We start from the raw sequence: 14,843 nt of genomic DNA, 5'->3' as shown, positions 1-14,843 counted from the left end.
CACTGGATACACACAGACATCCACTGTCTAGCAGGGATTATTGGATAGTGGTGCGGAGCTAAAACTGAGCTGAATATTTCCTCTTTCTAGTTCCAGAAGGACTAATCAAATTGTACCTCTGTCCAAACCCCGCCAATTTAGGGGAGGCGATGGCCTGGTGATATTATTGCTAGACTATTAATCCAGAAACTCAGCTAATGTTCTGGAGACCCGGGTTCAATAGATGGTGGAATTTTAATTAAATAAAAAATATCTGGAATTAAGAATCTACTGATGACCATGAAACCATTGTCGATTCTCGGAAAAACCCATCTGGTTCACTAATGTCTTTTAGGGAAGGAAATCTGCCGTCCTTACCTGGTCTGGCCTACATGTGACTCCAGAGCCACAGCAATGTGGTTGACTCTCAACTACCCTCCAAGGGCAACTAGGGATGGGTAATAAATGCCGGCCAGCCAGCGATACCCATGTCCCACGAATGAATAAAAACAGATCTGCTACATAAGCTTATGCCAGCAACCTCAACACACAACATGAATGAAATATGGATGGAGTTAACCTTGCATAGAGTGGGTCATTGCCAAACGAGAAACACAGTGAAGGGAAACCAAGAGAACAAATTTATGGGACAAGCCCTTAATATATTTGGTTAACCATGATTGCCCACTGGCTACAGTGAGTACTGGACGGATGCAGAGAGTGTCCACTGGTTACAGTGAGTACCGGACGGATGCAGAGAGTGTCCACTGGCTACAGTGAGTACTGGACAGATACAGAGAGTGTCCACTGGTTACAGTGAGTACCGGACGGATGCAGAGAGTGTCCACTGGCTACAGTGAGTACTGGACAGATACAGAGAGTGTCCACTGGTTACAGTGAGTACCGGATGGATACAGAGAGTGTCCACTGGTTACAGTGAGTACCGGACGGATGCAGAGAGTGTCCACTGGCTACAGTGAGTACTGGACAGATACAGAGAGTGTCCACTGGGTACAGTGAGTACTAGACAGATACAGAGAGTGTCCACTGGGTACAGTGAGTACCGGACAGATACAGAGAGTGTCCACTGGCTGCAGTGAGTACTGGACAGATACAGAGAGTGTCCACTGGCTACAGTGAGTACCAGACGGATACAGAGAGTGTCCACTGGCTACAGTGAGTACCGGACAGATACAGAGAGTGTCCACTGGCTACAGTGAGTACCGACGGATACAGAGTGTCCACTGGTTACAGTGAGTACCAGACGGATACAGAGAGTGTCCACTGGCTACAGTGAGTAGTGGACAGATACAGAGAGTGTCTACTGGCTACAGTGACTACCAGACAGATACAGAGAGTGTCCACTGGTTAAGTGAGCACCGGACGGATACAGAGAGTGTCCACTGGTTACAGTGAGTACTGGACAGATAGAGAGAGTGTCCACTGGCTACAGTGACTACCGGACGGATACAGGGAGTGTCCACTGGTTACAGTGAGTACTGGACAAATACAGAGAGTGCCCACTTGTTAAGTGAGCACCGGACGGATACAGAGAGTGTCCACTGGCTACAGTGAATACCGGACAGATATAGAGAGTGTCCACTGGTTAAGTGAGTACCAGAGGGATACAGGGAGTGTTCACTGGGGCTACAGTGAGTACCAGACGGATATAGAGAGTGTCCACTGGTTACAGTGAGTACCGGACAGATACAGAGAGTGTCCACTGGTTACAGTGAGTACTGGATCGATACAGAGAGTGTCCAGTGGCTACAGTGAGTACCGGACGGATACAGAGAGTGTCCACTGGTTACAGTGAGTACTGGATCGATACAGAGAGTGTCCAGTGGCTACAGTGAGTACCGGACGGATGCAGAGAGTGTCCATTGGCTACAGTGAGTACCGGACGGATACAGAGAGTGTCCACTGGTTACAGTGAGTACTGGACAGATACATAGAACATAGAACATAGAACATAGAACATTACAGCGCAGAACAGGCCCTTCGGCCCACGATGTTGCACCGACCAGTTAAAAAAAAACTGTGACCCTCCAACCTAAACCAATTTCTTTTCGTCCATGAACCTATCTACGGATCTCTTAAACGCCCCCAAACTAGGCGCATTTACTACTGATGCTGGCAGGGCATTCCAATCCCTCACCACCCTCTGGGTAAAGAACCTACCCCTGACATCGGTTCTATAACTACCCCCCCTCAATTTAAAGCCATGCCCCCTCGTGCTGGATTTCTCCATCAGAGGAAAAAGGCTATCACTATCCACCCTATCTAAACCTCTAATCATCTTATATGTTTCAATAAGATCCCCTCTTAGCCGCCGCCTTTCCAGCGAAAACAATCCCAAATCCCTCAGCCTCTCCTCATAGGATCTCCCCTCCATACCAGGCAACATCCTGGTAAACCTCCTCTGCACCCTCTCCAAAGCCTCCACATCCTTCCTGTAATGTGGGGACCAGAACTGCACACAGTACTCCAAGTGCGGCCGCACCAGAGTTGTGTACAGTTGCAACATAACGCCACGACTCCTAAATTCAATCCCCCTACCAATAAACGCCAAGACACCATATGCCTTCTTAACAACCCTATCTACTTGATTCCCAACCTTCAGGGATCTATGCACACATACACCTAGATCCCTCTGCTCCTCCACACTACTCAAAGTCCTCCCGTTAGCCCTATACTCAACACATCTGTTATTCCTACCAAAGTGAATTACCTCACACTTCTCCGCATTAAACTCCATCCGCCACCTCTCGGCCCAACTTTGCAACCTGTCTAAGTCTTCCTGCAAACTACGACACCCTTCCTCACTGTCTACCACACCACCGACTTTGGTGTCATCAGCAAATTTGCTAATCCACCCAACTATACCCTCATCCAGATCATTAATAAATATTACAAACAGCAGTGGCCCCAAAACAGATCCCTGAGGTACACCACTTGTAACCAGATACAGAGAGTGTCCACTGGTTAAGTGAGCACCGGACAGACACAGAGAGTGTCCACTGGCTACAGTGAATACCGGACAGATACAGAGAGTGTCCACTGGTTAAGTGAGTACCAGAGGGATACAGAGAGTGTCCACTGGGGCTACAGTGAGTACTGGAGGGATACAGAGAGTGTCCACTGGTTACAGTGAGTACTGGATGGATACAGAGAGTGTCCACTGGCTACAGTGAGTACTGGACAGATACAGAGAGTGTCCACTGGTTACAGTGAGTACCGGACGGATGCAGAGAGTGTCCACTGGCTACAGTGAGTACTGGACGGATACAGAGAGTGTCCACTGGTTACAGTGAGTACCGGATGGATACAGAGAGTGTCCACTGGTTACAGTGAGTACCGGACGGATGCAGAGAGTGTCCACTGGCTACAGTGAGTACTGGACAGATACAGAGAGTGTCCACTGGGTACAGTGAGTACTAGACAGATACAGAGAGTGTCCACTGGGTACAGTGAGTACCGGACAGATACAGAGAGTGTCCACTGGCTGCAGTGAGTACTGGACAGATACAGAGAGTGTCCACTGGCTACAGTGAGTACCAGACGGATACAGAGAGTGTCCACTGGCTACAGTGAGTACCGGACAGATACAGAGAGTGTCCACTGGCTACAGTGAGTACCGACGGATACAGAGTGTCCACTGGTTACAGTGAGTACCAGACGGATACAGAGAGTGTCCACTGGCTACAGTGAGTAGTGGACAGATACAGAGAGTGTCCGCTGGGGCTACAGTGAGTACTGGAGGGATACAGAGAGTGTCCACTGGTTACAGTGAGTACTGGATGGATACAGAGAGTGTCCACTGGCTACAGTGAGTACTGGACAGATACAGAGAGTGTCCACTGGTTACAGTGAGTACCGGACGGATGCAGAGAGTGTCCACTGGCTACAGTGAGTACTGGACGAATACAGAGAGTGTCCACTGGTTACAGTGAGTACCGGATGGATACAGAGAGTGTCCACTGGTTACAGTGAGTACCGGACGGATGCAGAGAGTGTCCACTGGCTACAGTGAGTACTGGACAGATACAGAGAGTGTCCACTGGGTACAGTGAGTACTAGACAGATACAGAGAGTGTCCACTGGGTACAGTGAGTACCGGACAGATACAGAGAGTGTCCACTGGCTGCAGTGAGTACTGGACAGATACAGAGAGTGTCCACTGGCTACAGTGAGTACCAGACGGATACAGAGAGTGTCCACTGGCTACAGTGAGTACCGGACAGATACAGAGAGTGTCCACTGGCTACAGTGAGTACCGACGGATACAGAGTGTCCACTGGTTACAGTGAGTACCAGACGGATACAGAGAGTGTCCACTGGCTACAGTGAGTAGTGGACAGATACAGAGAGTGTCTACTGGCTACAGTGACTACCAGACAGATACAGAGAGTGTCCACTGGTTACGTGAGCACCGGACGGATACAGAGAGTGTCCACTGGTTACAGTGAGTACTGGACAGATAGAGAGAGTGTCCACTGGCTACAGTGACTACCGGACGGATACAGGGAGTGTCCACTGGTTACAGTGAGTACTGGACAGATACAGAGAGTGCCCACTTGTTAAGTGAGCACCGGACGGATACAGAGAGTGTCCACTGGCTACAGTGAATACCGGACAGATATAGAGAGTGTCCACTGGTTAAGTGAGTACCAGAGGGATACAGGGAGTGTTCACTGGGGCTACAGTGAGTACCAGACGGATATAGAGAGTGTCCACTGGTTACAGTGAGTACCGGACAGATACAGAGAGTGTCCACTGGTTACAGTGAGTACTGGATCGATACAGAGAGTGTCCAGTGGCTACAGTGAGTACCGGACGGATACAGAGAGTGTCCACTGGTTACAGTGAGTACTGGATCGATACAGAGAGTGTCCAGTGGCTACAGTGAGTACCGGACGGATGCAGAGAGTGTCCACTGGCTACAGTGAGTACCGGACAGATACAGAGAGTGTCCACTGGTTACAGTGAGTACTGGACAGATACAGAGAGTGTCCACTGGTTAAGTGAGCACCGGACGGACACAGAGAGTGTCCACTGGCTACAGGGAGTACTGATGCTTATAGAGAGTGCCGGTAAGCTAGGTTGCATTCCGGATTGATAAGGAGAGTCTGTCTATTGAGAAGTGGGATGTATGTGGAGGGTACGTGCTGGTGTACAGAGTATTGGATATTTGTGGTAAGTGTGCACCCTGTTGTTCTCCCTGAAGTGTTTACGATCAGAAATTTCAATGGATATGGTAATGATTCGGAAGCTGAGTTATGGTATGGTGACATCTGGCAGCCATGGCACTGACTGAAAGCAGTTCAGTGCCTTTGCCCTTGTTGCCATGGCCGTGACTGTGGGACTGTTTTAATTGGTTAGTGAGGGTTCAGTGCCCATTGGTGGAGGCCTGGTTGCTAAGGGACTGTTTATTGTTTAGCATGGCTTCTTTGTTTGTGTGTAGGTGAAGGGCAGACAGCTGTTACTGCCTAAACATTCAGAGCATTCAACCTTACCCGGAGAACAAATGAAGGGGTTCAGTAGAAACAGCCTCTCCTTGGTATAAGGTGTCTACACCTGACCTTTAAATAACTCTGCCAGGGTCAGAGTAATCCACCCAGAGTTACTCTCCCAGTGTACAGCCACTCGGATCGAAACGGGGGGAAATCTAATCTATTTGGAATATGGGAAGTTGAATGGAACTCAGAGCACCACGTCTAGCACTGAGAGAATTCACCAAGGACTTCTCACCCTGCTCTTGGATAGCCAGGGAGTATCCAAACGTACTGTGAAAACACAAAATACAGCACTCTTTAATCTCGCAATGAAAATCCTGGGTGAAGAGCCAAGGTCTATTGTGGGAAGATAGCTCCTTGTTCCTGATCACTGACACCATGACTGATCTGCATCTTAACCCCATTTACCGGCCTTGCTTCCAGAATCTTTAGTACCATTGCTTAGCAAAACCTATCGACCTGAATTTTGAAATGTTTAATCACCCCTCAGCCTCAATTATGGTTTATGACAAGAGTTTCAGATTTCCACTCCCCGTGACATGAGGAATTCCTCCCTGACAACAATCCTGAAGAACTGGGCCCTAATTTACAGGCTCCATAATATCGGACAGCACCAGAGAGAGAAGATGGGCTAAGGGATGATGTTAAAAGGGTGATGGTTCATTGTGGAGGGACAGAACGTGGGAATGCCTCTGAAAGAGGGAGGATGAGGCCTTTTGTATGAATTGGTGAGACATTCATGTCCACCTGCTCCTTCCAGAACACTTTCAATGTGTGACATTCCCACATTTTTAACCATCCGGCAAATCGCTTAGTTCTTGATTTTGTATCTTAGCTTCAAAACAAATCATCTCACTCAGTGTGGAGAAATACAAGCCAGGGTTCCTGCTCGTGATCACTGTCCTTTCATTCCATTTGTTGCCATCACAGGTGTTGGACGTGGACAATATTAGGGGTTGGTTTCACACCCAATACATAGGGATGGGCAGTAACTGTTGGAGTTACCAGCGATGCTCACATCCTGAGATTGTATTTTTAAAAAACCCCTTTGATAACTGCCTGAGGCTGAACCAGACTGTGCACAGCCTTGGTGCCCTATTTGAGTCTGAGCTGAGCTCCTGCCATTTATATCCATTGCCAAGTCTGCCTACTTTCATCCACTGCACATCACTCAACCCGCCCCTGCCTTAGATACAAAAGTCTGAGGTCACGTACCAACCGACTCAAGGACAGCTTCTTCCCTGCTGCTGTCAGACTTTTGAATGGACTTACCTCGCATTAAGTTGATCTTTCTCTACACCCTAGCTATGACTGTAACACTACATTCTGCACCTTCTCCTTTCCTTCTCTATGAACGGTATGCTTTGCATAGCGTGCAAGAAACAATACTTTTCACTGTATACTAATACATGTGACAATAATAAATCAAATCAAAGCTCAGTTGGTGCTGAAACCCTCATCCATGCCTTTTGATAGGTCCAGACCTGACTATCCCAATGCTGCCATGGCTGGCCTCTCATCTTCCACCTTACATAAGCTTGCACCAACTCCAGTGAATCTACTGTCCGTGAGCTCAGTTCATTACATTGGGTCTAGTCCAACGCTGTTACCATTCTCCTCATTTTCAAATCCCTGCAGAGTCTTGTCTCTCTCAGCTGACACTCACTGGGATGTCTGCATTCCTCCAATTCTGCCCTTTGATGTGTTCTACCTGGAATTACTCTACCATTGGCACCGATCTCTTCAACTGCTTGGGGCTTAAACCATGGAATTCCTTCCTTAAACCCCTGTCTCTTCACTTTCCGCCTATAACGATTCTTAAAACCTGTTTTTTGGTCACCTCTCCTAAAACCTATTTATGTGACTCTGCCTCCGATTTTGTTCCTGCGAAGCCCCCCCAAGATGTTTTACTTATAGGGGGGAGGTGATGGCCTAGTGGTGTTATCGCTAGACTAGTAATCCAGAGACCCAGGTTAATGTTTGGGGCGGCACGGTAGCACAGTGGTCAGCACTGCTGCTTCACAGCTCCAGGGACCTGGGTTCGATTCCCGGCTTGGGTCACTGTCTGTGTAGGAGTTTGCACATTCTCCTCGTGTCTGCATGGGTTTCCTCCGGGTGCTCCAGTTTCCTCCCACAGCCCAAAGATGTGCGGGTTAGGTTGATTGGCTATGCTGAAAAAAACAAATTGCCCCTTAGTGTCCTGAGATGTGTAGGTTAGAGGGATTAGTGGGTAAAATATGTAGGGATATGGGGGTAGGGCCTGGGTGGGATTGTGGTCGGTGCAGACTCGATGGGCCAAATGGTCTCTTTCTGCACTGTAGGGTTTCTATGATGCTATGATATTAAGATGCTATATAAATGCAAGTTGTTAGTGTGGCCGATTAGGCTGCTGATTGTTTTACACGGGAGCTTGAGCCGTGCCTGTCCCGGTCTGAATCAGGAGCTGTGAACGGGCGGAGGGGGTGGGCGAGGGGGGTGGGGAGGAGAAATTAAACAAATGGTAGAATGGGGACACGAGGCAGTTGTTAGTCACTGGTGTTTTAAATGGGCTGCAGCCAGTTCTAATCCTCTCCTCTCTACACCCTGAATGCAGATTTGGCAGTCTCTGTGCTAACCGGGACTCTGCTGTTTCTTTTTGTTAGATTTTTTCAGGTGTTGCTGACTCCCTGAGCCCAGCACAGCTGGTCTGGCGCAGAGTGCACTTTTCACAGTCACTGCTCTCTGTCTACAAGCAGGAACACGCTGGTGCAGTTAACCATCACAACCTGTCAAGCTTCAGTGGAAGCATTTTGAATAATTGAGGGAGAAAGGCTGCCAAGTTTCTCACAGTAAAGCAATTCTCTTCCAGTTATTTCCCAACGCCAGTTACACCGAGTCAACAACATCAACTTCACCCAGATAGTCCCAGGAGATGTGGGCTTTTTGGGGGGAATTGAGGTCTGCACAAATACACAGGAATGTTGGAGCAGGAACCATTGCTGAAGCAGCATGCAAGCAGGTATAGAGAGGCTGGGGGATCAGAGAGATGCGGCTGGGCTGGGGGTCCAGGAGGGAAGTCACCATTCAGGATCAGGCTGTTTGTTCCACTGAGAGGGGCAGAGGGATTGACTCCCCGTCTCCCTCGGCACCTTCTTGTTCACTCACAGACTTTGCTCTTTGTGGTTTTTCACAATTCATTGTTTAGCTTAATATTAATTAAATGTCACCAGGTCACATGGCACCAGAGCAGCTCTCCACACTAGGTTCACACATCTTAACTCATAAGGGAAGAAATTGTTATACGATTGTTAGGCTGTTCAACTCAGACTTCCTGTCCCTCACTCACTCTCACACTCTCTCTGTCTCTCTTGCTCTCCCTCCCTGTCTCCCTCCCTCTCTCTGGCTCTCCCTCTCTCTTTCTGTGTCTCTCCCTCTCCTTGTCTCTCCCTCTCTTTCCCTGTCTTTCTCTCTCCTGTCACTTTCTCTCCATCTCTCTCTTACCCTTTTGCGCTTTCTCACATCAACCTCTCCCTGTCTCTCTCCATCTCTCTCCATCTGCAAATGCAATGGGCATTTTGGTCGGCATGGACTAGTTTGGGCCGAAGGGCCTGTCTCCGTGCTGTAGATTCCATGATCTCTCTCTGTCTCACTCTCTGTTGCCCATTCCCTTTCTTCCTGTCCTCACTCTCTATCTCTCCCTGTGTCCGTTTCTTCATATCTCCCTGTCTCTCTCTTTCCCTGTCTCTCTCTTTCTGGGTGGGATTTTCCAGCTGTGCTCATCCCAAAGCCGGAAAATCCTGCTCGAAGTCAACGGACGTTTGCCTGATCCGTGTCCCGCCCACTACAATTCCGTGGCGGGTGGGACGGAAAAATTTCACCCTCTTTCTCTGTCTCTCTCTCTCCCTTTCTCTTTTTCTCCCTGCCCATCTCTCCATGTCCCTCTCTCTCTCTGTTTCTTCCTGTACATTTCTCTCTCTCTCCCTGCCCATTTCTCCTTATCTCCCTCTCCGTCTCTTGCCATGTCTTTCTCTCCCTCTCTCTCCCCCTGACTCTTTCTCTTTCTGTTCCTCTTTCTCAGTCTTTATCTCATTCTTTCTACTCGCTTTTTCCCTCTCTCTGTCTCTTTCTGCCTCTTCCTCTCTGCCTCTCCCTCTTTGTCTTTCTCTCTGTCTTTCTTTTTCTCTGTCTCTTTCTGTCTCTCTGAGTATCTCCATCTCTCCTTCTGCTTGTCTGTTGCCTCTACCTCAGTCTTTGTCGATATCTTTCTGTGTCTCTATCCTCTGTCTGTTCCCAGTCTGTCCTGTCCTTCCCTGTTTCTTTCGTCTCTCTCCCCCGTTTGTCTTGTCTCTCCATTTGTCCCACTCTCTGTCTTTCCTGCAGCCCCTCTCTCCACCTCTTCCACTGCACATCTCTGTCTGATTCCTGCTGCCTGTCTTTCTCCCTAATGTCTCTCTGAGCAGCAACCTTCCCAGTTTCTCCCTCCGCTGTTGAGTCAGATTTGTTTCTGAGTGAATCTGGCTGACGTGTCCCATTTCTCTCACAGGTCTGGTGTTGGTGTGACAGGATCTAAACACACCATGTTTTATGCGGAGGTTTCAGACGATCTGTGTGTGGGATCGGGCGGAGGACAAGCAGAGGAAGGAGAGATGATTGAAGTGGTTCAGGTCCCCCTGAAAGATTGGCAAACATTTTTGTTTGATGAGTGCATCCCGAAAACGGCAGGCCTGAACTTTGCTTTCATCTGGTTTCACAGTAACATCGGCCCTCAGTTCCAGGCAGCCAAACTCCTGCCATCGTCTTCCTGATGGGACACCAGACATTCCCGATGAACTTCAACAATATGGCTGGACCAGCGAAAACCAGTTTGGATTCAAAACGGGGCAGTCAGTGTCAGGATCCCTGTCAACCCCTCCGCCTTTCAGGGGCCCTTATAAAATATAAACACCTCTGAAGGCTTATGATTCACTTTCAGATATTTTTAAAGCTAATGATCTACAGTTCTGATGAGTTTATTCTTCGTACAGGATGTCTCCACTCTGAGGAGTGATCCTGGGATATTTATTTGAATCATTCATGGGATATGGGCATCGCTGGCCATACCGCTCCTCATTCAAAAAGAGCAAGGACATTGTCAATATTTATCCTCATCAGTAAAACATCTGTTCATTATCACATCGTTGTTTGTGGCATTAATCGGCTGTCGTGTTTCCTACATTGCAACTGTCCAAAAGCATTTCATTGGCTGTAGGACGTCCTGAGGTAGGGGACAATGTTATAATGTTTGTTAGACCCCTTTCTCTGAAGTGTTGGTTTGAGCCGCAGGCCACAAGTGAAATAAGCAGCACCTTCTTCATAACAGGATGTGGAGATGCCGGTGTTGGCCTGGGGTGGGCGCGGTGAGAAGCCTCACAACACCAGGTTAAAGTCCAACGGGTTTATTTGGTGTCACGTGCTTTCGGAGCGCTGCTGATGAAGGAGCAGTGCTCCAAAAGCTCGTGATTCCAAATACACCTGTTGTACTTTCACCTAGTATTGTGAGATTTCTCACTGCGATTCATAACATGATCTTGGATTCAGGGCATGGTGGCATGTTTCATATAGAATAAAAACAGAAAATGCCGGATAAACTCAACGGGTCTGGCAGCATCTGTTGAGAGAGAAACAGTTAATGTTTCGAGTCCGTATGACGCTTCTACAGAGCATTTTTCTTCAGGGCTCTGAAGTAGAGCCATTATTTCAGATTTCCAGCATCTGCAGTATTTTGCTTTTATTTTAGTGACATGTTTCATTTGGGAGCCACTTCATTCCTAAAGATTAAGACCAGGGCAAACGGCAGTCCGGCACTGTGTCTCCTTTCAGGTAAAGAACGGGTCTTATTCTCAGCTGGTGTCAGAGAGGTGAATTCTGCTGAATGGAAACTCTGGCCCCCGAACCGCTTAGCTTGACTGGAAAGAGGCTGGAGAACCCTCGCTTCTCATTCCTTTCTGATAGCGAGATACCTCTGCACCGCTCTCGGTTTCTGAGAGGACCAGCTTGGGTCTAGGCACTGGGAGATCATGAATGAGTTGTTAGGAATGTTAGTGGTATTATCGCTAGACTAGTAATCCAGAGATCCAGGTTAATGTTCTAACGATCTGGATTTGAATCCCACCCGGAAGATGGTGGAATTTGACTTCAATAAATATCTGGAATTACGAATTTACTGATGACCATGAAACCATTGTCAATTGTTGGAAAAACCCATCTGGTTCACTAATGCCCCTTAGGGAAGGAAAGCTGCCGTCCTTACCTGGTCTGGCCTACATGTGACTCCAGACCCACTGCAATGTGGTTGACTCTCATCTGCCTTCCAAGGGTGACTAGAGATGGGCAATAAATGCTGATGTGGAGATGCCGGCGATGGACTGGGGTAAACACAGTAAGAGTTTTAACAACACCAGGTTAAAGTCCAACAGGTTTATTTGGTAGCAAATGCCATTAGCTTTCGGAGCGCTGCTCCTTCGTCAGATGGAGTGGAAATCTGCTCTCCACCAACGCACAGAGACACAAAATCAAGTTACAGAATACTGATTAGAATGCGAATCCCTACAGCCAACCAGGTCTTAAAGATACAGACAATGTGGGTGGAGGGAGCATTAAGCACAGGTTGAAGAGATGTGTATTGTCTCCAGACAGGACAGTCAGTGAGATTCTGCAAGTCCAGGAGGCAAGCTGTGGGGGTTACCGATAGTGTGACATAAACCCAACATCCCGGTTTAGGCCGTCCTCATGTGTGCGGAACTTGGCTATCAGTTTCTGCTCAGCGACTCTGCGCTGTCGTGTGTCGTGAATGTCACACTATCGGTAACCCCCACAGCTTGCCTCCTGGACTTGCAGAATCTCACTGAATGTCCTGTCTGGAGACAATACACATCTCTTTAACCTGTGCTTAATGCTCCCTCCACCCACATTGTCTGTATCTTTAAGACCTGTTTGGCTGTAGGGATTCGCATTCTAATCAGTATTCTGTAACTTGATTTTGTGTCTCTGTGCCCTGTTTGAGAGCAAATTTCCACTCCATCTGACGAAGGAGCAGCGCTCTGAAAGCTAATGGCATTTGCTACCAAATAAACCTGTTGGACTTTAACCTGGTGTTGTTAAAACTCTTACTATAAATGCTGGCCAGCCAGCGATGCCCATGTCCCGCACATGAATTAAAAAGAGGACACATTCTTTGGGCTGTTTCTAGGGCCCTGATCATGGTCATACAAACTGTCTCAGGTGTAATTCAACATCAAAAGACACCATTTAAAAAATAAACTATTAATTTAAGGTGTTTTGTTATTTAATTCCAACTCCTTTGTTTTATCATCTGGTTTATCCATAATATATTTAAATAGAGCCTGTGATAAAATACAACAGGAGTGATTATATAACAAAAATATACACACTGAACTACTTCAGGAGAAATTAGGACAATGTAGGCAGAGGTTGGTCTAAAGAAGTGTCTTGGGAGAGGAGAAAGAGAGAGAGAGACGGTACGTTTTGCTACTTTAGAAATGTGACTAATGAAAGGTTCTTGAGGGGTTTAAGCAGGGAATTTCAGAGCTTAAAGCTTCTGAAGCAATGGCTGACATTGAGGGAACGATGAGAATTGGAAATGTGCAAAGGACCCCTCTCATTGGAGATATCTCAGAGATACCTCTGCATCCTGGCAGCTTCCGCTCCTGGTGTGTGAGTGGCATCGAGTCCACGCTCCGCATCGAGACTGGAGTTTCTGAAAGGAAACTGTAAGATAATATCTGTTAGCTCTTGTCTCAGTCAGTGAGTTTTTTCAGCACCTTTGTTGCAACCCAGTGCAGCACGGAGGGAGTGCCAGAGTGTCCAAGCTGCTCGTGTGTACATTAATCCAAAACCCCATCACATTGGGGGAATGTGAATTACCCTGTGGAATGGTGAGGAAAAGCTTGGAGCTCTCCACATCTTCAGGATGTCTCAATGTGCTTTGCTGGCAACTGATTCCTTCTGAAATGCTATTCGGGAGGCAACTTCTGCAGCTCATTTCTCACACAGCAAGATCCCATCACAGCAAGTGAGCCAGCGAGTGGACAGTATGATATTTGTGGTGATGCTGAAGCATGCAGTCTGGCCCAGTGATGGCCCAATGCAGAGAGCTGGCTTCACAAAATAAACAGCACAAGGTCACCCTGGAGAGAGAATGCCTTCCACATCTCAGCCAAGGAGCAGGACTGCTTCTGATAATCTGCTGGTTTCACACAGTGAGTGTGTATGAAGCCCATTCATCACTCACTCACTCACTCCATCACTCACTCACTCACTCACTCACTCACTCACTCACTCCTTCATCACTCCATCATCACTCACTCACTCACTCACTCATCACTCCTTCATCACTCCATCATCACTCACTCACTCACTCACTCCTTCATCACTCACTCACTCACTCACTCACTCCTTCATCACTCCATCATCACTCACTCACTCACTCATCACTCCTTCATCACTCCATCATCACTCACTCACTCACTCACTCCATCACTCACTCACTCACTCCTTCATCACTCCATCATCACTCACTCACTCATCACTCCTTCATCACTCCATCATCACTCACTCACTCACTCACTCACTCCTTCATCACTCCATCATCACTCACTCACTCACTCCTTCATCACTCCATCACTCCCTCGCTCACTCATGCACACTCACTCACTCCTTCATCACTCCATCATCACTCACTCACTCACTCATCACTCCATCATCACTCACTCACTCACTCACTCCTTCATCACTCCATCATCACTCACTCACTCACTCACTCACTCCTTCATCACTCCATCACTCCCTCGCTCACTCATGCACACTCACTCACTCACTCACTCCATCATCACTCACTCACTCACTCATGCACTCACTCACTCCGTCACTCACTCACGCACTCACTCACCATCACTCACTCATTCCATCACTCACTAACTCACTCACTCCATCACTCACTCATGCACTCACTCACTCCATCACTCACTCACTCCATCACTCCCTTGCTCACTCATGCACACTCACTCACTCATTCACTCACTCACTCCGTCACTCACTCACGCACTCACTCACCATCACTCACTCATTCCATCACTCACTAACTCACTCACTCCATCACTCATGCACTCACTCACTCCATCACTCACTCACTCCATCACTCCCTCGCTCACTCATGCACACTCACTCACTCACTCATTCACTCAGTCACTCACTCATGCACTCAATCAATGCACTCAATCACTCCATCATCACTCGCTCACTCACGCACTCACTCACTCACTAACCCCATCACTCACTCACTCATTCACTCAATCACTCCATCGTTCACTC

General features: G+C 47.9%; 1 protein-coding gene across 1 annotated transcript in view; it reads left to right on the top strand.

The window, feature by feature from the left end:
* nudt14 (nudix (nucleoside diphosphate linked moiety X)-type motif 14) overlaps window positions 1-10,645 on the top strand; it is a 68,862-nt gene extending 58,217 nt beyond the window's left edge. The window contains exon 5 of the mRNA XM_078233226.1: window positions 10,018-10,645. Within this exon, the coding sequence (XP_078089352.1) occupies window positions 10,018-10,279 (262 nt within the window). The 3' untranslated portion in view covers window positions 10,280-10,645. The remainder of the gene's footprint in view (window positions 1-10,017) is intronic.
* The last annotated feature ends 4,198 nt before the right edge of the window (window positions 10,646-14,843 follow it).

The sequence above is a fragment of the Mustelus asterias genome, chromosome 18 (genome assembly GCF_964213995.1).
Source record: "Mustelus asterias chromosome 18, sMusAst1.hap1.1, whole genome shotgun sequence".
Classification (NCBI taxonomy): Eukaryota; Metazoa; Chordata; class Chondrichthyes; order Carcharhiniformes; family Triakidae; genus Mustelus; species Mustelus asterias.
Note: the sequence above shows the minus strand (reverse complement) of the source record. Positions and strands in the feature narration are given on the sequence as shown.